General features: G+C 25.3%; 1 protein-coding gene across 1 annotated transcript in view; it reads left to right on the top strand.

Moving 5' to 3' along the window:
- The first annotated feature begins 2,253 nt into the window (after positions 1 to 2,253).
- The window catches only part of LOC100200827 (eukaryotic peptide chain release factor subunit 1), a 39,582-nt gene continuing 14,935 nt past the window's right edge, over positions 2,254 to 26,900 (top strand). Inside the window, exons 1-8 of the mRNA XM_065792300.1 lie at positions 2,254 to 2,384; positions 9,379 to 9,495; positions 12,027 to 12,085; positions 13,709 to 13,848; positions 16,282 to 16,420; positions 16,676 to 16,788; positions 17,983 to 18,060; positions 18,142 to 18,339. Of these exons, the coding sequence (XP_065648372.1) occupies positions 2,290 to 2,384; positions 9,379 to 9,495; positions 12,027 to 12,085; positions 13,709 to 13,848; positions 16,282 to 16,420; positions 16,676 to 16,788; positions 17,983 to 18,060; positions 18,142 to 18,339 (939 nt within the window). The 5' untranslated portion in view covers positions 2,254 to 2,289. The remainder of the gene's footprint in view (positions 2,385 to 9,378; positions 9,496 to 12,026; positions 12,086 to 13,708; positions 13,849 to 16,281; positions 16,421 to 16,675; positions 16,789 to 17,982; positions 18,061 to 18,141; positions 18,340 to 26,900) is intronic.

A 26,900-nucleotide genomic window follows, 5' to 3' on the forward strand; every position in this document is an offset into this window, starting at 1 on the left:
ACCTACAGTTTTACCTTTCCCATATTATAAAACTCATTAAAAATTTACAAAGTATAAATCTTTCAATGACTGAGAATTTTTAGACTGTTTTAAAATTTAATTCACTTCCAACAATGCAAGCACTATTAGGTAGAGAATTACTAGAAAACAAAGAATAGTGCTAAAGATAAATAAATGGTTGACAGAAGGCTTTAAAAGTTGTAGGTTGAATGAGTCCATCATAAAGATGGAAGAGAGTACCATTAAAACTTGGAAAAAAACTAGACAAATAAAAGTTTTTAGAGCATGCATGGACAGATATAGTAACAGGATGCAACTTTGCTGAATGATGAGTCATAAAATTCAACCTTATGAAGATGAGAGAGTGACTCAAGTTTGGCAGATAAAGCAGGTCTAACTATGTTTATGTTTTTGGACTTTATCTAATAGTCAAAAGAGTATCTTTCGAAGAACCAGGCCAAATATGACAACAGTATTTTGTGCAGGGACAAATGGCAAGCACGATAAAAAAGAACAATCTTATCAGATGCCAACTTTGAAATCAATTGTATAATGGTTTCCATGAGAAGTCAGTAGTGAATGATAATCCAAGAAGGCATAAAGATGACTCAGTGAGAGGGTTGCCAAATAATATATACTCTGATAAATATATTTAGTTTTATAATTTTAATACTTATATGTATTTTATTTTTATATATAAGTATAATTACTTAGAAAAAATTCCAACTAATTTTTACCTGAGCTTAAGGTTAGAGAAACTTTATGTCTAAATCTGGTATTAAAAAAGATTTAGGCAGGTTTAGACAGATTGTGCAGTTTCAGAAAAAAGTAACAAGCTATTTTTAGAAATAATTCTATATTAAATGAACAAAACCTCATATATTTTTTTTGTAGCTTTTGAAAAGCTCTATTTAAGTGATGTCTCGTTTGGTAGAGAAACTAAAATGACTGTGAAAAAAGTATCAAGACAATTTCTTTCTGCTTATTTATGATCAAGATCTTCAATAAAGTTCATGATGTAAGATTTTATAAGAATCCTAGTAGCTTAGTATAATATAAGTAAAAATCATATTTTTAAAAATTTCTATTTTTGTAATATTTATAATCCATTGACAACTGTTTCCATGGTAAAAAGTAAAGAGTTTACAGATGTTGCTAGGAAATAGCAAAACAGCTTGGTATGCCCAAATCAACTGTTCAAGATACTCTAGGGAGAACTAAAAAACATGGAGTACTCAAAAGTTTGCCAAGATCTGAACAAAAATGAAAAATAACTCTAAGAATTGATCAAAAAATCTTCACTGGTTGAAAATTCTGTGAGTCCAATACAACAGATATTGCAAAATAACTCAGAACTCTAGTTAGTCAATATAAGTTTTTAAATTTTTAGAAACAGACAGCATGAGTATGATTTACATGATAGAGCACTTGTCTAAAAATCATTACTTACCAAACAACACACTTCAAAAAGGCTTGCATTTGCAAAGAAGTATCAAAACTGGACCGTTGATGATTGGAAGAAGGTATTATAGTCAGGCAAAACAAAAATATGCCTTATGGTTCAGATAATAGATTGTTTCAAAACATACAGTAAAAAATACCGAATCCTGGCTCCAAGGCAAAAGTATCGAGGTATTAGATTGGCCTGCACAAAGTCCAGACTTGAATCCTATAGAAAACCTATGGAAAGTAGTCAAGGAAGAAATTGGTAAGCTTATATTGACAAAAAATGGCAATATTAAGGAAGCATTCAGAAAATACTAGAATTCTATAGATATAATGAGGTGTAACAGCCTGGTTGAGTTGATGCCTAAGAGAATCGACGAAGTATTAACTAATAAAGGAGGGTGAACTAAATTTTTTTTTTGTTTTTGACTTTTTCAAGAGTCATTTTAGTTTTTCTTACTAAAAGAGATATCTACCTAGTGAAGTAAATATTTGATCGTACACTTAGATAGAGCTTTTGGAGAGCTACACAAAATATATATCAGTATAAGGTTTTTTCTGTTAATGTATATAATATAAACAACTGTATTAATGATATTCAATAGTTCTTGTGATTCTTAGTATGATGGGAGTAATCAAAGAATGCTGCTGCATGCTAAAATGTTAACTTTAGCATGTAGAGAAAACCTTTTAATTAATAAAATTGTTTGAAAGAATAAAAACATTTAAAATAATTTTTTATAAATAATTTTGTATTTATCCAAGATATTTTTGTAATTGTTTTAATAAATTTTAATAATTGTTTTGATAAGTTTTTTTGTTTTATTAATCAAGAACTAAAAAATGGCATCAGTTGAAAACCCAGAAGTTGAATCAGATAGAAATGTAGAAATATGGAAAATAAAAAAGCTTATTAGAAGTTTGGAGGCTGCAAGAGGGTAAGTGAAAAATGTTAAAATCAAATGTTAAAAGCCATTAAAAAATGGTAAAATCAAATGTTAAAAGCTGTTAGCAAATAGTATTAAGTAGTTTTTATTATATTTAGTTACAAAGAGATATTGGAACTTAAAATACAACAACGGTTCTCATTGTGTTTACATGGAGCAAAAAAATTAAAAGGCATAACCAAAAAGAATTTTTTCATAAAAAGAAAAATTTATATTATTCTTGCTTAATTTTCAATCAAATTTAAATTAGTTAAATGTTTAAAACATTAAATTTTTACTTTCATTTACTTTACTAAGACTTTTTTTTAGAACATGCATCATTATCACATTAATTTTGTTTGACAAAGTTCAAATAAAATTTTATTTTACTAATGAAAAGCTAAAGGTTCAACACTATTAATGGTTCACGTGTCTATTCACATGATTTAAAATGCAACTAATATGTTTAAAAAAATGATACATTAGCATTTTTCATCGAAAGAAAATGTAATTTTGAAACTCATTTTGAATTGAGAATCATTTTACTGTTTTTTATTAGGAGTAAAAGTGTTAATAATTTTTCTATGCAATTCGATTCTTTTATTGATGTTTCTTTAATAGTGAGGAATTGTTATATTGGTCACAACTAACAAGTAACTTTTTCAATAACTACCAGACCAGAAAATTTTATGCGCACCGCATTTAGCAAAAAATAAAAGACACATTAAAAATAAAGAAAAAACAGGTAACTTGTTAACCAGCTTTATAACACAAAGTCACTTAAGGTCAAATTGAAGACTTTTAGTGACATTTGGCACATAAGGTTTACAACAGGGTTAGCAAGCTTTGATTATTGCATTAAATTAAAACTACGAAAAAAGGTGTCAAAGCAAAATTGAGATATTTGTTCATATAAGAAATAACTGATTTATAATACTTTATTTAAAAAAATTTAATAATAGTTTTTTTTGAATTTTTAAATAAAATTTAAAAAACCTTTATTGTGTCCAATAAATTATGCATTACCTGATATATATATATATATATATATAATATATATATATATATATATATATATATATATATATATACATATATAAACTTTTTTGTACCAGACAATTTGTCCTATAAAGACTCAAGTCTGCTGGGCATGCCTGATAAAAGTAAAAGAAGTGCGATCGAATGCCATTCCTGACCACGCATGAAATATTTTGTTTTTACAACTTAATGAAAGATAAATATCTAACAAACAGAGAATCTTAAAGAAAAAGAAAAAATCCAAGTTCAAAAAACTAAAATTTGAATAGGAAAATATATTTATATTACATTTTTTAAAAATTACTATACTATGCGAAATGCTTTGTAAATTATTAAAAACACAAATTATTATGTAAATATATTAAATACATAAATTATGTAATTATTAAATACATAATTAAACATGTAATAAAAATGTATAATAAAATACAAAATTATTAAATACATAAATTACTATGTAAATATATTAAATACATAAATTATTAAGTTTACTTATTACTTTATTAAATAAAGTAACAAATTAATTATGTTTACAATAAATCTATTTTATTTAAATTATAAAAGAATATTATACGTAATTACATTTATATAAATATGAATTTTTTATAATTCTTTTCAAACATTTTCTAGGATTAATTTTAAAACAAATGCTACAACTCAAATTTAATAGTGTAATAAAAAACACTGGTTTCTATAAGCATTTGAATAACTATTAAAATTTTTATAAAATAATTTTAAAAGGGGTTTTAAAAACTAAATATTTGTTTGAAATTTATAAATACTGGACAAAAAATAAAGTAAATATTAAACTATAAACTTAAATTAATAACTAATTGCAATGTTTTAATATAAATAATAAAAACCAGGCTACTTAATTCAAAAAAATGTGATGCTTTAACATTTAAAAAAAAATGAATCAAGTCAAAAAAATGACATTTTATTAACGTAGCCGTGTGTTTAACTTCAATTTTGTTTTGTATAAAAATAAAAAGTTAAAAAAATAAAGTTTATATACAATACTGAATTTATTGATAATTTTGGAACAACTAAAGTCATTGGAAAATAAATGCACATGAAATATGGGTCAGACACGGTGACCAACATTTGTCCCAAAAAAGACTCCGGATTTAAAAGTCACAAAAAGATTACTTAATCCTAGTTTTTGGTATCCAGGAGCTCTAAAAATATAAATAAGTTTATGGACTACTAATAGGAAAAAAAGTAAGACTTTTAGCTTAGAGGAACAATCGTTTTTTGAGCCCGGAGTCCTTAGGTATAATGGCGGCAAGGACTCCGGGCCTAAAAACAATAAGTTTCAAGTCATTAAATCTCGTGAATTATAGCAGATAATAAGTCAATAAACATGTTTAGAGCTTCTGGACACTACAGACATGGAAAAAGTAGAGATATAAAGCCGGAGTCCTTTTGGGACTCCGCATCCCTGATATATATGTATATATATATATATATATATATATATATATATATATATATATATATATATATATATATATATATATATATACATATATATAAATATATATATATATATAGATATATATATATATATATATATATATATATATATATATATATATATATACATATATATAAATATATAAATATATATATATATATATATATATATATATATATATATATATATATATATATATATATATATATATATATATATATATATATATATAGGACTCGAACATTTGTTAAAAAAAGACAGAAAAACAAATGTCACATTTTTTTACTTTTAGCTATGCAAACGTTAGCATTCACTTAGAATTCTCTAAAACAAGCACATTACTTCACTAATTTTTTTTCCAAATAATTATGCAATTGATAGCTTTTTAATTATCATAAAAAGTACATATTATAATAAAATAACAATTACTAAAGCTTTAAATGTTAAAATGTTAGTTACTAAAGCTTAAAATGTATTTTCAGCTACTATAAAAGAAACCATGCTGAAGCGTGATTACTTTCTTCCATAGTGTTACTTTTAAGTTAAAAACTAAGTATGCAACTGAAGAAAATAATCATGTTTTAGCATGTTTTTTACATGCATTTATAAAAGTAAGAAAAATTTTAGTTAAAATGAATGCATTTGCAACTACATTAAAAAACCTTTTTACTAGGAAAGATTATTATTTCTTTATGTTATTTTAAAACCAATACTTTAAAAAAAGTCAAGCTAGGAAAAAAGTAAAGAGAGGTGAAAAAATTTATTGAGAGTTCAGCAAAATATTAATAATTTATAATGTATTTTATTTGTAGTATTAAACGATTATTCTTAAATAATATTTTTTTTTTCATTAGCATTTTTTTTTTCCAAAATTATCAGGCTTTATAACAATATACCTTATTAAACATTGTGCAAACTCAAAAAATGTAATTCATTAAGTGTTACGGTTACAAAATTTAAGTAAAAATTTAAAAAAAAAAACTTGATTGTCTGGAAAAAATTTCATTGTCTACTTTTTAATGTTTTTCATTTCACCCAATCAGTGTTGATCAGCAAACTTTAAAAAACTCAACTTTAAAAAATTTCCAGCTCTGAATCATGCCATTCTTTAAAAATATACAAGTATAAAGAAAAAAATTATGTGGCATAACTGTTTTTTTGTTTCTTGTTTTCCATCAAGCTTGTGGCTATAATTTTACACTGTGGTTTGGATAAGGGAATATATATATATATATATATATATATATATATATATATATATATATATATATATATATATATATATATATATATATATATATATATATATATATATATATATATATATATATAACACCTAGTAGGGCTGTTTAAATTTATAAAACTTTTACAAAATACAACCTTTCCAAATAAATACAAAATAAGCTATTTTTAATTTTTTTAAATTGTCAAAATTATATAACTTTAACAATTAAAGATGTCAAATGTATTATAGATAAATTACATTTAGATCTATTATTTTTAAAAATATATTTAAATATATAAAAATAGAATAACATCTTTAAAAAACAAATAATGTATATAGAAATTTAATTTGAAAAAAATTTACTTTAATTTTTTATGTTTTTCCTAATTGTGCTTTATCTATAATAAGAATTTTTTTTATTTTTTAAAATAAAATAAAAATATTTTAAGACTTTTTCATAGGGGAATTTTTACATCAACAAAAATATGGGTTGTATTACACTATATTTAAATTATTCGAATTTTTGTGCTCTTCCCTTTTGCTTAATATACCTCCAGTCTTGAGGCTCTTGGTTAAGTAAAAACTAGAAATAGTTTTCTCAATAAAAATATTTATCTTTGGTCTGCTACTTTCTTGTAGAAGACCTCCAAGGTAAAGACACAAGGGATAAGCAGAAAAATTCTGTTGACAAACTTTGCACTCTTTTATCTAATAGGCTGATGTGCTGATTAGCATAGATCTAAAACTGAAAGTAACTGTGTTACTTTGTTTCTTGCCTAAGATGATGGCTGTGCAACTCTTTCTGTTATCACTTAGTAAGAGTACAATTCTAAAAAATCACTTTAATGGTTCTAAAGGCAGTTTGTAGTAAAGTCTTCTGAAATCTTTTGTAGCTTTCTGAAAGTGTCCTTGCTAGTGCTTTTGTTTTACATTGCCATTTTTGTTTTCCAAAATTATATCAACCTGGGTCTTTCGATATTTAAAATTTTATAAATTAATATTTAATTTTTTACATTGCAATATATGTTGCATTTTTTATAATTGTTGTTACATGTTTTCATAATTATTTTAAAAAATAATTATGAAAACATGTAAACAGAATTATTTATAAATTTTATTCATACAAGTTGTTTGCAAGCATATAATCTTGATAATTTTTCACTTGAATTGTTGTTGTAGCCACATGTGTCTTTCATTTTTTGCTAAATGTGGTGCACATAAAATTTTCTTGTCCGATAGTTATTGAAAAAGTTACTTGTTAGATGTGACCAATGTAATAATTTCTCACTACTGAACGAACATAAATAAATGAATTAAATTGCATAGAAAAATTCCTAATATAAATAAAAAAATTGTTTATATTAATAAGTAAAAACAGTTGTTAAGTATTGTTGCTTTACGTTGTTTTTTTATAGTTGTTTCCTTCCAATCTACTCGAAAAGATGAATAATAAAGTAAAAACTTGTGCTAAAAAGCAACTATAAAGCTAAAAAAAATTATAAACTTTTTCTAAGAAAGTTTTTTAACTAAATTCTCTAAAATATGCCTCTCACATGGTTTTAAAAACAGTAATGCTTTCAAACGTAACAGCACTTTCACAAAGGGATAAAAAAAAGTTCATTTAGAGCTTTATATAAATAAACAAAAATCGCTAAATGTAAAATGATCATAAAAAATAACTTTGAATTAAATATGATAAAAAGTTTAAACTTGATGCATTTTCTTTACTTTAACTTGGGTAGGTAATTTTAATTTAAAAAAAATAATTATTTAATAATCAGTTTGTTATTTTTATCATAAAAAAAAACTTTGTTCACAATGCTGTGAAAATGTTTTTTGCTATTGATGTATCAAAGGCTCTTAATAATCTGGTGTGCTGGTCTTCTCTATAAGTTTATGCGGTGCATCTGGCATAATATCACATCTTCTATGAAAAAGGTAGAATGAAAAAGATGAATTATTTGCAGCTAAACTTTAAATAATTGAATTAATATAATTTCATTACGTAAATTGCTTAAAAATAAAATTTTTTGAAAAATGATTATTTATAATAAACATAGATAGTGAATATAGTACTTTTTTTAATATTATAAATATAATAAAGGTATTTTATATAATTAATAATAAAAATATTTTATTAAGAATATAAAAAAGAAAATAATTGGATGAGATATTAAAGAAAAACCAAATTAAGGTTTTAAAAATTAATAACAATATAACCATCACGCTGAAAAATCTAAACAAATTAAAATATTTGAAAAAAAAGTTTATTTAAAAGTTTTAAATGAATGATTTAGTCATAAACCAAAGATTCCGCATTTTTTCCACTTTAAAGTAGCTAAAAATGTGAATACTGACTTGAAGTAATGGAAGTAAAAACTCGGAGAGAAAAACCAAGCAATCACAAAGAACTGACAAACTCAGCAATCACAAAGAACTGACAAAGTATCGAGGCTATGAATTTTTTTTTTATCTTTAATAGAATCATAAATGTGTAAAATTGAATCAAATCATTTTTAGTGTTAACTTCAAATTAAATAACTTCAAATTAAAACTTGTCCAATTTTTAATTTGTTTATTTAAAAGACTATTTAATAAAAAACTAAAAATCATCATAAACACTTAACTTTTGTGAAGCATTTTTCATTACCAATAGTTTATTTAATTAGGAGTGCAAAAAATTTATGTAGGATCTCGACATAACGCATAGGCTTGTTGTTACACTCAAATATAGAACTAATAAATACATTATATAAATTATTTATTAAAAGTTTTCAAGAATTTTATTATTTTAAATAATTTAAGTCTATAATACATTAAAAATAAATCTTAGTTAAAATTGCAATAATCATTTTTAATTTCAAAAACTTAATGTTAGCAATATGACTGATGTTTGCACTGTATAGTGACAAACAAATCAATAGGTTTATATTTATTAAAGTTTAGAAACAGTAGTTTGATTTTCTAATTGCAATATGCACAATACGCTCTCTGATTAAGATCTCTTTATTATTGTCATTATTACGATTTTTATTAATTTATATTATTATTATTATTACTATTATTGCTATTAGTATTATTATTACTAATTAATATCATCATCTACATTTTAACTTCTTTATTTTTGTTATAAGTTATTTAATATTATTAGATATGGTAGGATTAGTAGTATGGCTATTAGTATTTTTATAATAATTTACAATATAAATATAGTTTAATTGTGAAAATTATTCAATGAAAACTTTTATGTTGTTTAATATTATTAGAAATGGTACAAGTATGATATCACTTATTATTCCACCTAAAGATCAAATTTCAAGAGTTTCAAAAATGTTAGCTGATGAATTTGGAACAGCCTCAAATATAAAAAGCAGAGTTAACAGGTAAAACAGATTATCTGCACCTTAATTCTTGATAATTGAAATCAGTTTTCATAAGTTACTTTATTAATTTATGATGATTGAGTATATGATGTAAATAGTGTTTTTTTTGTGTGTTTTTTTCTAGTTACTATTTTTGATCGTTTTTTTATGATATTTTTTTACAATATATATTAAGTTCATATAGTAGACTGACCGAGGCTTATCTTTTTTTATCTGCCCTAACTCAAACCATTTATCAATGTTTATTTATAGCTTTTCTATTTGAGAATAAAGTAATCATTAATGCATCATCAGGCTTAGTTGGGAAGCGGGAACGATTGCTCTAGAATACTGACCACGGAAATAATATTAATATAATTTTTTCTGTTTTGGAAATATTTAAGTTTATGTATGAAAAACAAACAATTTTTGTTTTACGGACATACATGGAAACATACATAAACTTGAATGTTCTCAAAAATATCTTGGTGTAATAGAATAAAAAGAATATACGTGAAATCCAAAAACCCACCAAATCTACAAACAAACTAATTCTATTGGTTTAAAATATACACTACTAAGCGAAGTAAAGTTCTATAGTATTCTGTTCTAATGTTCTAAAAATTGTATTTTTTGAGATATGTTAAGTTTTGAGGTTTCATAAATTGCTTTAAGAATATATTATCAAACAAACTATTATTTTGTGGCTCATTCTGGAAGCCACGTCTGCAAAGCCTTAAATCTTTTAAACTATTATTATTTGTTTACAAAAATAAATGTTTTAAATTGTCAAAATTTTGAAAGTTTGTTATATATTATAGATTATTAGAATATTCCTATTTTTTTATTTAAAAAGTATGTATTTTTTATGTAAATGTAATTTTGTGTCTGTTTTTATTCTAATGTAATCTTTATGATTTATTTTGTAAACAAAAAGACTTTCAACAATAATTGCGTTTTTAATAAAACCGCGCCTGACCTCATGACATAATGCAAATATATATATATATATATATATATATATATATATATATATATATATATATATATGTATGTATGTATGTATGTATGTATGTATGTATGTATGTACTTTCGAGTACTTAATAGAATATATATATATATATATATATATATATATATATATATATATGTATGTATGTATGTATGTATGTATGTATGTACTTTCGAGTACTTAATAGAATATATATATAATATATATATATATATATATATATATATATATATATATATATATATATATATATATATATGTATGTATGTACTTTCGAGTACTTAATAGAAGTGGTTGGGGCGGATGTTTATTAAATTATTTTTAGAAAATTTTCCCATCCATCATACTGCCTGCAAACTCAACAAATGCTAAAGACGTTTACACTTACATACATTTGTACGCAACGCTATAAAAATGGCAGAACTAAGGAAATCTTAGACTATTAAAAGCTATATAGACTGTAAAACACTAAGGGGTTGTCTATAAATTAGGCAACGCTAAATTTATTTTCAAAAAAGAAGGAGATCTTAAGTTCTTTTAGGTGGCGATTTTCATTAAACTTAATGAACTATTTTGATTTTTTATTTAAGTTACGACTCTGCGAGAGAAAATTTTGATCTTTTTTATTTTGTTCATTAGTGAACCTTAGCGTTGCGTAATTTATGGACGATCTCTAATCTAAAACTAAGGCCAAAAGATAATGGAGTATAATATTATTTTGATAATTATCTTAATTCTGTCGTTTATGCGCACTCAGTTAAAAATGTTTAATGGAGGCATGGTAAAATAGCTGTAAAACTCTTAATTTTTTTATTATATCAATATTAAATATTTTTAACGTTTAATTACTATTAAAAATAATAAATTTAATAAAATGGTTTAATTTAAATATAAAATTAGAATTTTCAGTTATTTTCTTATTAAAAACATACTTTTTAAACCCCTTTACTGTTTTAAAAAAAGTCAAGGTATATACACAAATCCCCCCTCCCCCTCTCCCCAATATTATTCACTTTAACGAACAAAAAAAAAATTTTTGTTTGTTAAAGTGTATAATATTGTTAAATATGTTTGTATATAATCTTTACAAAAAACTTCACAAGTAGTTTGTATTTTAAAATAATATTGTCAGTGGTTGGACTCGAACCACGGCTTTCTCGTTCGCTCTGTGTGCTAACCACTCAGCCATGCAGGCACATTGATTACAAAATTTTAAAAGTGTATAAAAATTTTTTTAACAGAAATAGATGCAATAGATGAAAATTAAGGAGAGGTCGACGCAATGCAATTTTCAAGTAAAAGTCAAACTGTAAAACTTGATATATGTTTAAGTATTTTTTAACATTGCATAATTTGAAGTTTATGTACGTTAGATATTTGCATACACTTTTGTTCACATTTTCTTATAAAACAAAGTGCTGCGACTCTTTATCACCATTACCTTGGTTGCAATTGCTGCCAAGAGTTCTGTATTAAACATGCCTGAAAGGGCACTACTACTATTAAGTTTAGCAATATTATATAGAATAATTATTTATAGGCTATCTGTTTTGGGTGCCATCACCTCCGTACAGAACAGGCTAAAGCTATATAATAAAGGTAAGGATAATGTTTTGTTTATTTTGTTTGCAAAAATTTTTATTTTTTTGTGTTAAATTGATTAATTACAAGACCAGGCATGTCAAAGGTAATGATTTTTAACTGTAACACCATTTTGCGTGTGTGTGTATATTTAAATTAAAAAAAGGCAGAAGTGATGTAATAAATTAAATTATTTCTCCTAAAATCTCCAATATAAAGGTAACCAAAGTAACCAATTTCAAATAAATTTCTAAAGCTTATGAGCTTGTCTTCTAGTTTCAAAATAGGAGTTGTTGGAATGGAGTTTATATTAACTTGTCATCTACAAACTTAAATTTACACAAGATTCAGTTTTACAAATGTTCACATAAGGTTGGATGAAATATCTCTAATTTCCAAATCCAGTTTTTTTCCCTGAATTATAAAGCTAAACCTTGAGTTAATAAAATTATTAATCCTTTAACAGTTTTGCTAATTCCTAAGCTATTGAGTTTTATTTAAAATAGTTAAATTACATTTTATTGCAGGCTTTTGTAAAAGGTATACAAAAGAAAATAATTTAAATAGTTTTTGTAATTTATTCCAGTTTGTTTTAAAACAGTGTTGTCACAGTACTAAAACTTCTATGGTTACAAGGGTGTGACCATAAAAATTGATGCGAATTATTGAAGTATACTCTCTTTAATGAAAGATAATAATGTAGATAATCTTCATTATACCATTAAGTTTACTTGTTTTAACTAAGTAACAATAAGCTTATTGATTTTAACTAAGTGCCATTAAACCTACTAGTTTTAACTAAGTTGCTAACTCCACTATTAAATCAATTTGGTTGATTTAAAGATGGAGTTAGCAACTTAGTTAAAGCCAGTAGGCTTTTATATACCTAATTTTCCAATAACAGGAAAAGTATTTTGAGGTTTTGACAAAATATGTAAAATATAATTTTTTTTATGGTTTAGAAATTTTTTTTTTTTCAAGTTCAAATTTAATGCAACATGAATGTTCAAATTTATTTTGAATTATTTATTGGTTGTTAATTTCATCAACTTCAATTATTACCACATCACTTGAAGTACACTTGTTTCTCAAAGTGATCTTGTTCATCAGGGTTTGTGTTCCTGGGAGTTATATGTTTACTATAAAAACAATTAACATGATTATCAATATCATTTAAAAAAAAATTAAAGTCTTTTTAATCATAATGGCTCTTAAGTTCAGGAGCCATTATAAACAAGTTTCCTTTACATATATGTAAAGGAAACTTGAATATATTCAACTCCAAATGAGTTGAATATATTCAACTCCAAATACAAGAAGAACAGAAAGAACACAGTGTTCCTTCAGCATGTGTAGTTAAATATATAAAGTAAAAAAATTATAGAATTATTAGTATTTTAAAGAAGAAACTTATTTATAAAATCAATCAAGAACAGGATTAATGCTTTATTTTTACAAGGTATTGTTAACATTTTTGAAAATTTAAAGCTAAAATAGTTAGTTTTTTTAATTTTTATTTATTTTGCAACCAATTTGTATAAAGTACTTTGACAACAATATATTGATAAAATATGTTTTAATAATTCTGTAAATATAAATTTAGAGCCCTGGTTATATGATTTTTAATATTTTAATTTTAAGTTCCTCCTAATGGTCTGGTTGTATACTGCGGAACTATTGTAACTAACGAGGGAAAAGAAAAGAAAGTGAATATAGATTTTGAACCTTTCAAACCCATTAATACATCTCTTTACTTATGCGACAACAAATTTCATACAGAGGTAAAATTTCATTAAAATTTTTTTTTCTTTGCAATGATTAAATTTCTCAGTTGTTTGTGATAGTGTGACCAGAACTAGAAAACACTGGTATCACTGAGATCTGGTACCATTAACATCTTCAGTCCCAATTAAATGTTTAGAATATCGTATAAAAAAAAACATTTCCTTTGAATTTTTTTTTATTTTATCAAAATATGTTAGTAATCAAGACAATCGACAAAAAGAGTAACTTTTAAGTGTAAACACCAATTAAAAAATTAGTTTTTAGCTACCAAGTAAAACAGCCTTAAAAAAAAAAAATGTTCTACAAAAGGGCAGACGTAAGATGAATAAGTTTTCTTGAAAATTCAGGATTAATTAATTTAATCTATAACTGTTTAATTTTTTCTCGCAGATCATCTGGAGATCTGAGTCTCAATTTCTGTACTGGATATTTTTAAGATGATTCTGCGTATTTTCTATGGAATTGAGGTCAATTACAATGCCAGGGGCAATTAACCTTAATATCATTTTTGTGTTTACAATCTTGTTTTGGTGATAGGGGCTCCATCTTGCTGAAATTTGTGAGTATTTATGATGTTAATGAATGTTTTAAGTTTATCTTAAGTATTCCAATGTAAGCATGGCTAATTATTGTGGTGTTAAGAAGCATAAACTATTTACCAGCACTTTGATAAACTATCGTGGTTTTTGGGGAATGTTTAACAGTCAACAGCAAATATTAGAGGTATTGTTAGGAAGATAGGCTCCTAACATTTGTAAAATAGCAACAGAACTGTTCAATTAAAGATTTGTTAACACTACATCCTCCAAATCTTCTGCTGACCAGCCTTTGTATTTTTGACAGCAGGCAATATTGTTTTGAATATTTTTTGAGAAAGCAAGGTTTTTTTGCTGGAATGTGGTTTTTTAAATATACAAAATTATTTGCACTAAATTTTCTTAAAAATCACAACATTTGTTACCAGTGGGAAATACCTCAATAGAAATTATCATGCCACTGATGCAATTAATGCAATTGTCTACACTTTGAATAGTCATATTTGGTCATCCATTCATATTTGGTCATAGTTTTGTAAAATGACAATGTGAGCACATTTTTCTGCCATTAGTTAGTTTTTCCCATAATCCTATTATTTTAATTTGTATTTAAAACAACATCAAACTAATATAATATGTTATTTAAAATAATGTTACACTAGTTAATAATAATATTATGATATATAATAGCATAACATGTTATTTAAAATAATATCTAACTATGACTAAATCAAATTTAGGAGTTCAAAAAATAAGTATGTATAATATATGTATGTATATAATTATAAGTATGTATAGTTTAAAGTATAATTTAAGCATATATAATATATTAACTCATGTATATATATATATAATATATACATGTATAATATATTTAAGTATATTATATTAACTCAATATACATACTAACTAAGGATATATATAATATTAACTAATTTTTAGTCATAAAAAATTTTTTAAACAAATATTTTGAACTTTCTTCAAATTTTCTAAATGTTCCGAACTTTTGATATCGACTGTAAAATATTGGTAACACAACAGGTTTTGTGGTATAATACTTATTAAGACCTCTTAGTAAAGATCCTCAAAATATATTTTATCATGAAAATACTTGCAACATGTTTATGGTTTCTGCTTTGGATTTACCTTGGTTTAAATTCAGGGAATTTAAAAACTATTAATTTGAAAATAACCAGATCAAATGAGGAAAATTTGAAAATTATTGGGAAACCTTTATTTTATGTGTTTGGGAATTTAAATTTTCTATAATTTAGTTTAAAATTATTATATTGATTTTTGTTTATTTTGCTTAAAATGTAGGAGTAATTTGACTGATATAGTCTGTTTTTTTGTTGTTAAAATAGTTTTAAATTTTTTAAGGGTTTTTTATTACCATTAATTTTTTTTTTCAATTGAAAATTAATTTGTTTTTGTTCAAGCAATTTTTTTTTGGGGGGGAGGGGGTAAATATTGCATTTGTATACTATATTAAATATTCTATTTATGACTGGTTAAATTTCAAATTTTAACTTTAATATTGTAAAAGTTTTTTTGTCATATCTACTTCCTATTTTTATTGCAAATTAGTTATCATTTTTATTTGTATATTCATTTTTGCTGGTTCCAAATAACATTCCATATTTTTTAAAGTGGTGATTATTAATCCCACCTAATTGAACTATTCAAGTAATCAGGTTTAGTAGGAATTATTTAGCTCAAGTTTATTTTTTCATTATTTTTTAAACCTGTACACAACATTTTGAGTTTCTTTTTGAACAACATTTTGAGTTTCTTTAAAAGATTGCCTAAGACTTTTTAAAAGATCAACAATTAATATTATATAGTGAGCTGAAAAACAAAATTTCAATTTTTATTTTATCTTAAATGTTCCAGGCTTTAACTGCACTACTAGAAGATGATAATAAATTTGGTTTTATTATTATGGATGGTAATGGTGCTTTGTTTGGAACGTTATGTGGCAATACTCGTGATGTGCTTCATAAGTTTACTGTGGATTTGCCAAAAAAACATGGTAAATTTTGTTAAAAGAATTTGTAGTAATGTTTATTAAATATTATTTGTTGTTTTATTTTGATATCCCTGCCCTGAATTGGAGTCAGTCCTGTAAAGTACCAGTTTAAAGTGCTGTTTGACAATGTAGTCATGCATCCGGGAATCGACAGATAAACATGAAAATAGATAAATGCATGTTTTCATAAACTGCAACATTTCAAAATTTTTTGAAATCAGGTTTTTTTAAAATAAAAGTGCCTAATTATTTTTTTAGGTCGTGGAGGACAGTCAGCTTTGCGTTTTGCTCGTCTAAGAATGGAAAAGCGCCATAACTATGTTAGAAAAGTTGCAGAAACTGCCGTTCAAATGTTTATTTCAAATGATAAAGTATGATTTAAAAATTATCTCATTGTTTTAAAAAAAATTCTTTTTTTTTTTTAATGCAAATAGAAATATAAAAAAAATCAATTATGATTTTGAAAAATGATTTTTATTTTTAGCTTTAAACAGTTTAATTTTAATTTATTTATTCCTGTTATTATTTTATGAAATTAAATTAAAAAAATTCAAAAAGCTCTTCCAGAAATCTACACTGACAGTTAGTTGTCAAACTTTTACAAAAATTACAAACCTAAGATATCCTTGTAATATAAAAATATTTATCCTTTACAATTAAAAATAGCAACTGTGTTATTGTTTAAGATGAAATACTTTAATGTTCAGTTTACATAAGATATATATTTAAATTTACTTTAAAGTCTTAAGATATGAATATTTTACGGTATAAATATTTTAAAAATAAATTTCATATATTACCCATAATGCTGTGTTACATTCATGATCATACGCAAACAAAAAATTAGGTTATTAAATTAAATTTTGAAAATTAAAATAAAGAAACATTAGTGTTGAAGCTGTGGTTGTGTTTAAAATAAAAGTGTATAATGGAGTAAAATCATTTTGTTAAAACACTTCAGAGTTATCATTTTATATCAAAGTAATACGAATAGCTCTTGTTTTTAAAAAATCCATGTTGTAAGTTTTATCTATAATTAAAACCATCTTAAGTGTGTTATTGTTTTGTTAATGTTGTTTTGATTCCCAGTTTCAATCAATGATTTTAATTTTAAGTTTCATTTTTAAACAATCAATGTTCAATGATAATAATTTTAAGTTTCATTTTTAAACAATCAATGTTGAATATTTCAATTGAACTTTATTAATTTATTATAATATTCACAATCATATTTTATTTTGGGAATATTTGCTATTTAAAAATGTAATCCATATTAGCAAAATAGTTTAATCTTGTGATGCAAATGTAATGGCTACATACAAATAAACTGTTTTTATAAAAGTGTTTTCAGTAACTTGTTAAAAAGTTGAAAGGATTTTGACGTGGGCCTTTCTATGATTAATTTAATAATGATTTTAAAGGCTAAATTAATGGTCAATTAATGTTTCAAGAATAGTTATTCCTTATTTTTATAAAAATCATAAGAATTATTGTTATTTATAATGTAGTAAAAGGTTATTTGATTAAATTTTGTAATTTTCAGATTTAAATAATTTAATTTTTAGGTAAATGTTACTGGAATTGTAATGGCAGGTTCTGCAGATTTTAAATCAGAGCTAAGTACATCAGACATGTTTGACCAAGTAATTTTTTAATTGATATTTGTTTTTGTTTGTTTTTTTACTGTATTTTTCAAACTAAGAACTGAAAACTTTTTTTTATAGCGACTGCAAGCTAAAATTTTAAAAATAGTAGATATTTCTTATGGTGGTGAAAACGGGTTCAATCAAGCAATTGAACTTTCTGCAGAAGTTTTGTCAAATGTTAAATTCATTCAAGAGAAAAAACTTATTGGGAAGTACTTTGATGAAATTTCTCAAGACACTGGAAGATTTTGTTTTGGTGTAGAAGATACTATTAAAGTATTTAGTTTTTTCAAATCAAAATATTTTAAATTTTTTCAAAACTAATTATTTTTAGTTTTGTACTATTGTATGTATAAAGTAAATATTGTGTACTTCCAAAGTATTACATTATATTTTATGCAAGTATTCTTTTAATTTTTGTGCCATTTTAAAAATGTTTAGTATAAGGCTTTAAATAAGTTTATGTAATAGGTTATCATTAATGTAGATAAGTTGTTATTTGTAGAGGTTGTCATTTAGTCTGTCCGTTATGTAGGACTTTACAAAGTCCTACATAAATTAAAGAGAGCTAAAAAAAACTCATATTTTTATAAGTAGAGTAGTGATGATTATTACATTAATGCTATTTTAGCAGAATGTTAAATTTAAGCAGAAAAATTTAAGTCTAAAAGCCAAAACATTAAATTTTAAATGCTACCTATAGTTTATTGATGATTGGTTATTATTAAACCCAGACCTGAAGAACAAGTATTTAAATTTAACTTGAATGAAGACCTAATAATTTTTTGTTTTTAGTCAGAGTCTCTCCATCAAGAGTTGTCATCAGATGATGCAGAGAAAGTTCATTTGTATTGAGTGCGCAAACCAGCAAGTTTAGCTTTCTTTATAATTTCACTTCCAGCCAATATATTGCTTCACCTGACCACCCTGTGTTAACACTAGTAGTATCACCACCTATTGCCTATAAGTTTTTATTAATACCAATAATTTTCGGTTTTTATCGTTACCATTAATTTTCTTTTTTTATCGTTACTGTTATTTTTCATTTTCCTTTAAGCTTTTATCAGTACCATTATTTTTCAAAGAATTCATATATATTCTGAGCAATTCAGTATGTTTTTGAACTTTTTCATGTGTGAAATGGAAAAGATATCTTCCACTGGGCTCTTGACATTCTGGGTAATGTTCCTCTTTTAATGTAGCAGGCTAATATTTATTCGAACCTTCAACTATTAATTGAACTTTTGTATTATCAATATTGCTATCAAAAAAAAAAGCACAATAATGCTAGTCTTGCATCGAGTGTCAAACTCTAAAGAAAGAAACTGCATAATTTTTTCTTGAGATGGCTTGACTTTTTTGTGATCAATAACTAACTTGGTATCGTCTTCTTTAATTATTTCTGCATCTATTCAAGCTGCTGTCACAGTTGCAGCTGTTTCCCATAAGCCTGTACCAAACCGCATACTTGCTAGAGCTATGTTGGAAATAGTTTCATAATTCTTTTGTCCTTGTAAATGATTCTGAACTTCATTTTGTCAGCAAAATAGATTGATTTCAGTATTGATGTTTGTTATGTAACATTCATTACTAAATAGTTCCTCTGTTTCACTAAATTCCAATTCACACCTTTCTTCCTGACTTCTAATGTTTGTTGCAGTTCTTCAGATGCTTTTTTTTAACTATAGATAAATTAATTGAATTTTCATTAAATAATGTTGGGTAAAGTACTTTGATTACAAGTAGTTTTATTATATATTTTTATCTGTTATATCTTAACATAAGTAAAATAAAAATGGTCATATGTCAAAAACTTGAATTTAATTAGATTTTGTTAGTTTTAAGTCAAAATAGGCAGATATTTGTAATATAACCAAAATTAATTTTACATAGGAGTTTAATTAACTTTTATTTATTAACTGATAATTAATTTAAAACATAACTAATTTTAAAAATCTTACTTCTTCCTTCAATCTTATTTCTCCAGTTTTATGTAGCTTTTTGTTTTAAGTCTGCTAATCCGGTTTGATGTGTAACAGTAGTCCCTATTGCATTCCAATCATCCGCCAATCTTGCAGTAATATAATGTTTAATATGTGTTGCAGGATATAAAAATAAAGCATTTGCGTGGATCCATTTACCCATCAACTTTGAGTAAACATTGTTTATAAAGTATTTAATAGGATAATTTTTTTTGTTTTTATTCATTCTTGTAAAAACAAACCTCTTAGTGTTGATAACTCCGATACAAGAAAATCTGTTCCAGAACCTATATATTCCGAAAGCTTTGATCCATTCCTTTTTCTAGTTCTTTATGATATTAGGCCTTTATTGCAATGATGGTTTAATAGTAATGCGTAAAAAATCTAGTCCACAGCTCGATAAAATTAGAAAAGATATTATAAACATTTTTAAAAATATTGGCTTTCAAATTGAAATAAACATAAATTTAAAAATTGTAAACTTTCTTGACGCCACATTTAACCTCTCTGAAAATTCATTTAAGCCTTTCAAAAAACCAAATGAATTATTGTATATTAATATTAAATCATCCACCCTAAATTCTAAAACAACTCTCGATTTCAATTAATAACAGGCTAAACCAAAACTCCTCTAATGAAAATGTATACAATTTCTCTAAACAGATATTTGAAGATGCCCTTAAAAAATGTGGTTTTGAAAATTTTAAACTAAAATTTGACCCTGAAAAAAAGAATACTAAAAAGCGAAATAGGACTAGAAATGTAATTTGGTTCAACCCCCCATATAGCAAAAATGTTTCCACTATCATAGGAAAAGTGTTTTTAAAATTGGTCGACAAGCATTTCCGACCCTCTACTAAATTACATCAAAATTTTAATAGAAATACAATTAAAGTTAGCTACAATTGTACAAAAAATATGGAAAGAATTATAAAAGGTCATAATAATGCTTTGTTAAAAAAGAAATCCCAAATGAAAAAAACTACAGAAAATTGTAATTGTAAACAAAAAAACGATTGTCCAATGAGTGGAAGTTGGTTATCCAAAAATGTGATATATAAATGTGTTGTTTCCTCTAAGAATGTTCCTGATAAACAAAATATTGGCATAACAGAGGGTGAATGGAAAAAACGTTTTGCCAATCAAAAGCAATCCTTTAAAAATAAAAAGTATTCAAAAGACACCATGCTATCAAAATATATATGGAAATTAAAAAATAAAAACATTGATGATTTTATACTGAATTGATCCATCCTTAAAACAGCACCTGCATATAACAATATTTCCAAAAAATGCATTCTATGGCTACAAGAATAGTTTGAAATTATTACACATGCTAACCATGAATGTTTATTAAACAAAAAATCAGAATTGATTTCTAAATGCAGGGACGAAAATAAGTTTCTCCTAAAAAACTATAAAAATAAGTGAGCTCAAATAATAATTACATTACCCCCTCCCCTCCCCCCCCTCCCCTCCTTTGAAAAGAATATTTTTTTAAAAAGCAAAAGTAATAAATTCTAAAGAGTTCTTTTTATAATAGTCATACATTATAGTGTCAGCATATTCCTCAAATGTGTGAAATTTTACAGTAGCTAAGACATTTGCGACTTCCTGTAACTTAATTTTTGGTATAAATTGAAGTTTTATTACTTTGATCATTCATTTCTGATGAGTCTTTACTGATGAAACACAGTGTAAAATAAAAAAAAATTTTGTGAAGTGATTTTCAACTACTTTATAATTGCTCTGTTCTTTTAAGATCATTGAACATTCTATTTTGTAAAATACATTTTTAAATTTTTAAACATATATATATATATATATATATATATATATATATATATATATATATATATATATATTTTTTTTTTTTTAAATAATTAACCTCCCCAAAGCCGTGAAGGCCACTACAGATGTGGAGGCTACTTGTGGTTATAACCCTCTCTCAAATGTATAAATTCAAAACACGTACCTTGACGTACAAGGCCGCTGCGCGGAGAAACAAGTTGAGCGCGGTACTACCAGGGACGTGGTGGGAATCGAACTTGGAACCTCTCGCTTACGAAGCGAGCGCTCTACCACTACACCACTACCGCATATATATATATATATATATATATATATATATATATATATATATATATATATATATATACATATATATATAATGTAATCAATAAATGATTTTATAATGTAATCAATAAACAATTTTTTAAAAAGCGTAATTGTTTTAAGAAGCTAATAAATTTTCGTTACATTGTTTACACGCATTTAAATTAAAATTTAGCATATCTTTTTTGTATTTTAAAGTTCTTGTTTGTATTTAAAAGTTGGTTTTAAAATTAAATATAATGTATTTAAAAGTTGGCTCAAAAATAAAATTGCAATTTACAGGCTTGGTCAAGAAAGGCGTGCAATCACACTCTAATCTTGACCATTTAATCTTTACTAATTAAATGATTTTAAATGCTTTAAAAAAGCTAATATTAAAACATTTGATTAGTAAACATTATAGTTATGAAGTTAATTTTTTAGCGTGTATTTAAAAAAATAATTGTTATGCGGACAAACATGGAAACATATTCAAACATGAATGTTCTCAAAACATCTTGGTGCAGAAGGATAGCATAAAGAATATTTGCAAACATTAAAAACCCGCCAAATCTACGAACAAAGAAATTCTATTGGTTCAAAAAATACGCTGACTTAGTGAATTAAAGGTCCAGAATATTCCAAAGAATCTTTTCTTTTAATTTGTATTAATTGAGTTTTGATAAGTTTTTATTGATATTTCTAGTGTAAATTGTTATAAGTATATATTATCAAACAAATTTTATTTTAATACGCTGACTTATTGTTGGAGCCACACACACACAGATATTTAAAAGATTTTAAAAAATGGCAGCGTATAAACTTTTTAATAACATATTTTGATCTATATTTTATTAAAAAGTTTTATATATACAGCGTATAATATATACATATATTAGCTTATATGCTGCCTTTTTATTAAATTCTTGCTCTGCAATCTACTATCTTGCTCTACAATCTTCATCTTTTCTCTTTCAGTAACTTCCAACTTCAATTAGTAGCTGCTTGCAGCCTTGTTGGAAGTGAAGATGTTTAAAAAAAAAAAAATTCAACTTATTTATATAATCCAATAACAAGAGTGTGACAATCTATTATTCTATAATAGATTATTTAATTTAAACATTATAAAAGACAAATATAATTTAAACATTATAAAAGACGAAGTTTATTAATTATTCTAAACTTAATTTATAACAATTTAATCAGGCAGCCTTTATTTTTTGTAATTGTCTCTCATCGGTCCAGTTAAACTTTTTTGCGCTTGATTATTTTTTGAAATGTTCTCAAAACATCTAAAGAGCTGTGGCCAAGTTGTCACAAATAAATATTTTATGCGTGGTCAAGATTAGAGTGCGATCGCACGCTTTTCCCGACCAAGCCTGACTTTTAAGAAATCGTTTAATATTAAAGGTAAATACTTATGATTATTATATTTGGTATATTATTATATGTGGTAGTGGTGTAGTGGTAAGAGCGATCGCTTTGTACGAGAGGTTCGGAGTTCGACTCCCACCACGTCCCTGGAAGTACCGCGCTCAACTTAGTTTCTCCGCGCAGCGGCCTTGCTCGGCAAGGTTCGTATTTTGCAGTTAAAGAGTTGAGAGAGAGGGTTGCACCACAAATAACAACTAAAAAAAAACACACAAAAAAAGAAGAAAAAAAATGAGTAGCCTCCTCGACTGTAATGGCCCCCCTCGGGCCTTGGGAAGGTGAATAATCTAAAAAAAAAAAAATTTAGAGTAATGTTTTTTACCTGTTAAATATTACCTAAGTTTTGTTTTGCGAATTTTGAAGTAGATTAAAATATAAAACTTTTCGAAGGAACTAATGGTTTTACTTAATTTAGTCAGAAGAACTAATGTTTTTATTCAATTCCGGAAGGGGAATTAAATAAAAACATTAGTTAAATTTTTTTTTAAATGATTTTTTTTTTTTTTTTTACAAAGCAGGTTTTTAATAGTAAGTTTTGATATTTTAGCATTTTTTGTTGCTTTGGCCCCCACTAAAAAGTCACGTTGTGGCTCATGAATTTAAGTGTTATACTTGAATATAGTTTATATATACTATTAGTCTACAAAAATGCTGAAAGTTAAGACTACAATTACATGGATGAAAAGTGAAAAAAAATATTGTGGTGACCCATGTGAATTAGTTAGCAAGTTAGCAATAATATAAAATCAATATGGGCTACAGTAAACCCAAGTTTACCTCTTATAACTGACAAATCTATTAATAAGAAAGTTAAAGATCTTACACTTGTTAAGGATATTAATCACAGGCACGGAAAAGCAAGTGCTAAAAGAAATCTTGATGCAGACTTGGACAAACTTTTTTATATATCTGTGTGTTCCTGTTCATTACATGTGTTTCCCCTGTAGTGGCAGAAAAGTTTCATATAATAAAGAAAATCGTAACAAAGAACATATTGTATGCCTTTGCTCTCAAGGTAATAAAGTACCTCTTGAAGACAGAGCTTATCTTCGTGATCAGAGGAAAAAAATTAGTTCAAAAGGTGAGTGTCAACTTTCTTCTGTTGATATGTTATCTGTCAAAAAGATTGTAAGACTTGATAAAGAACTACAAAAAATATCTCATAAGCTAGTTGATAAAGATGAGTCCGTCATACCACACATAAACTTAATTGAAGAAACAAGTGGTTTATCCAATACAGAAGTAAATATTTTATAAATACATGAAATATTTGTAGTAGATGAAGCAGAAAGCATTTTATTTTATTAATTTTTTTAGGATGAAGGTGAATGGAAACCAATAAATAATCCTATTGGAAAATACATCTTGGTTGAACTTCCAAGATTTGCAATGGAAATAGTCCGAAACCAGTGTTTGTCAAATGTAGGTGCAGCCCTTACAAATGCTTTACTACATGACATTAAAAATCTCCTGAAAAATGATGTTGATATAAAAAATATTTTGATTGACAACTGCAAATTAGATAGGGTCAAGTTAAAAGTAAAAATTGTTAGTGAAGATGTGGACTCAGAACAAAAAAAGCAGTTAATTTGTCTTGGGGTTGATAGCTAGCTCGATCAGATAACTAAATCAAGTAAAATAATAAAAAATTATTTGACTCATAGGACGATTCCTGTCACTCATGCTACAAGCTTAGTTCTTGCTACCAAAATGTTCAGTGTTTTACAAGAACATAACAGTATACAAGGAAAGTATACAAGCTGTTCTTCTTGAAAATACTGCTAATAATACTGGACCAATAAGTGGCTTAGTGGTAAAATTAGAAGAGTTTTAAAAAAAAAAAATTACATCTAATTGGATGCGCCTTACATCAAAATAAACTTTGGTTACAAGCTCTTTTTAAAAAACTTGATGGTGACACAACTGGACTAAGAAGTTTCAGTGGTTGACTTGGCAAAAGATGTGCTGAAAATATTCAGAATGGAAATCAAGTTTTGTTTGAACATATTGAAAACCCAGTTGTAGATGGATATATTCCAGAAGAAATACTAATAGACCTTAGTTGCGATCAAAGAATTTGAATATTGCAAAGGAATAGGCTTCGATAAAGTTTGTGATAAATGAGCTGCCTATAAAATTGGACTGCTTAACTATGCAAGGTGGTTAACACTAGCTATTCGCCTACCCTGTTTGTATACTAGAGACAATCAACCAACTGTTTGTATACTAGAGACAATCAACCAACTGTTTCTTTAAAAAAACATATATTTCTTTGTATAGGTTTATGCTCCAGCGTGGTTCAAAATAAAAAAATCTTCAAAGTTTCACAAATCCCCGCGCCTTTTTTTTTCTTCTATTACTAGAATAAATAATCTCCCCTTTAATGATATTAAACTTATTGTTAAAAAAAACATTGAAAACAATGCATTGTGCCTTAAACCTGAAAATATTCTTTATGCCATGCTAAAAAGAAAATGACAGCAAGATAAAAACTTTGGTTTTCAAATCCTACTGGCTCTAAGGCAAGTATATTTTTTTTTTATAGTTAACTAAAAAAAAATAAAAAATAAAATGATACATTAAATGTGGTAATTGGCTTCGGTTTATATTTAGAGTAAGAAACGAAAGTTTGAAAGTAAATTTGAAGAAAATTCCAGAAATCAATTTTAATGCTAATCATTGGTATGAGTTGGTTGACATCAGCATTACAAAAGTTACGGAGCCCCCTACAACACAACATTTTTTAATTGAGAAAATCCAATATATGATTGACAATAATGTTAAACTTGAAATCCCCAACTTTCCATCTCACTCCTAGTTTGTTGAGCAAGCGATAAAACTTGTGTCGGAAGCATCCCAATATGTTTATGGATTCGAGAATCGACACAGCTGCATTTTAACTAAACTAGTAAGCAGGAAGATGCATATACCATATATTTCAAAAGGGCGTTATTCCCATTCTTATAATGATATTTTTTAATTGAAAATGTTTTCTTAAAAATATGTATCTCTGTTCAAAATATTTTGAATTGTGAAAATATAATATAAGAATAAAAGTTTCACTATTTAAATCTTCAAATAGTTAACAAGTTGTTATAAGTTTAGCTTAATTGTTAGAAATTATTATAAATTTAAATCATTTAACAATGCAAATAATATTAAAAAACATTTAAAATGTCAATTTTCGCATATAATGCTTTTTAAGGTGAACATATACATGTGTATATAAATATATATAAATATATATATATATATATATATATATATATATATATAAATATATATATATATATATATATAAATATATATATATAAATATATATATATATA

Source organism: Hydra vulgaris, chromosome 03 (genome assembly GCF_038396675.1).
Source record: "Hydra vulgaris chromosome 03, alternate assembly HydraT2T_AEP".
Taxonomy (NCBI): Eukaryota; Metazoa; Cnidaria; class Hydrozoa; order Anthoathecata; family Hydridae; genus Hydra; species Hydra vulgaris.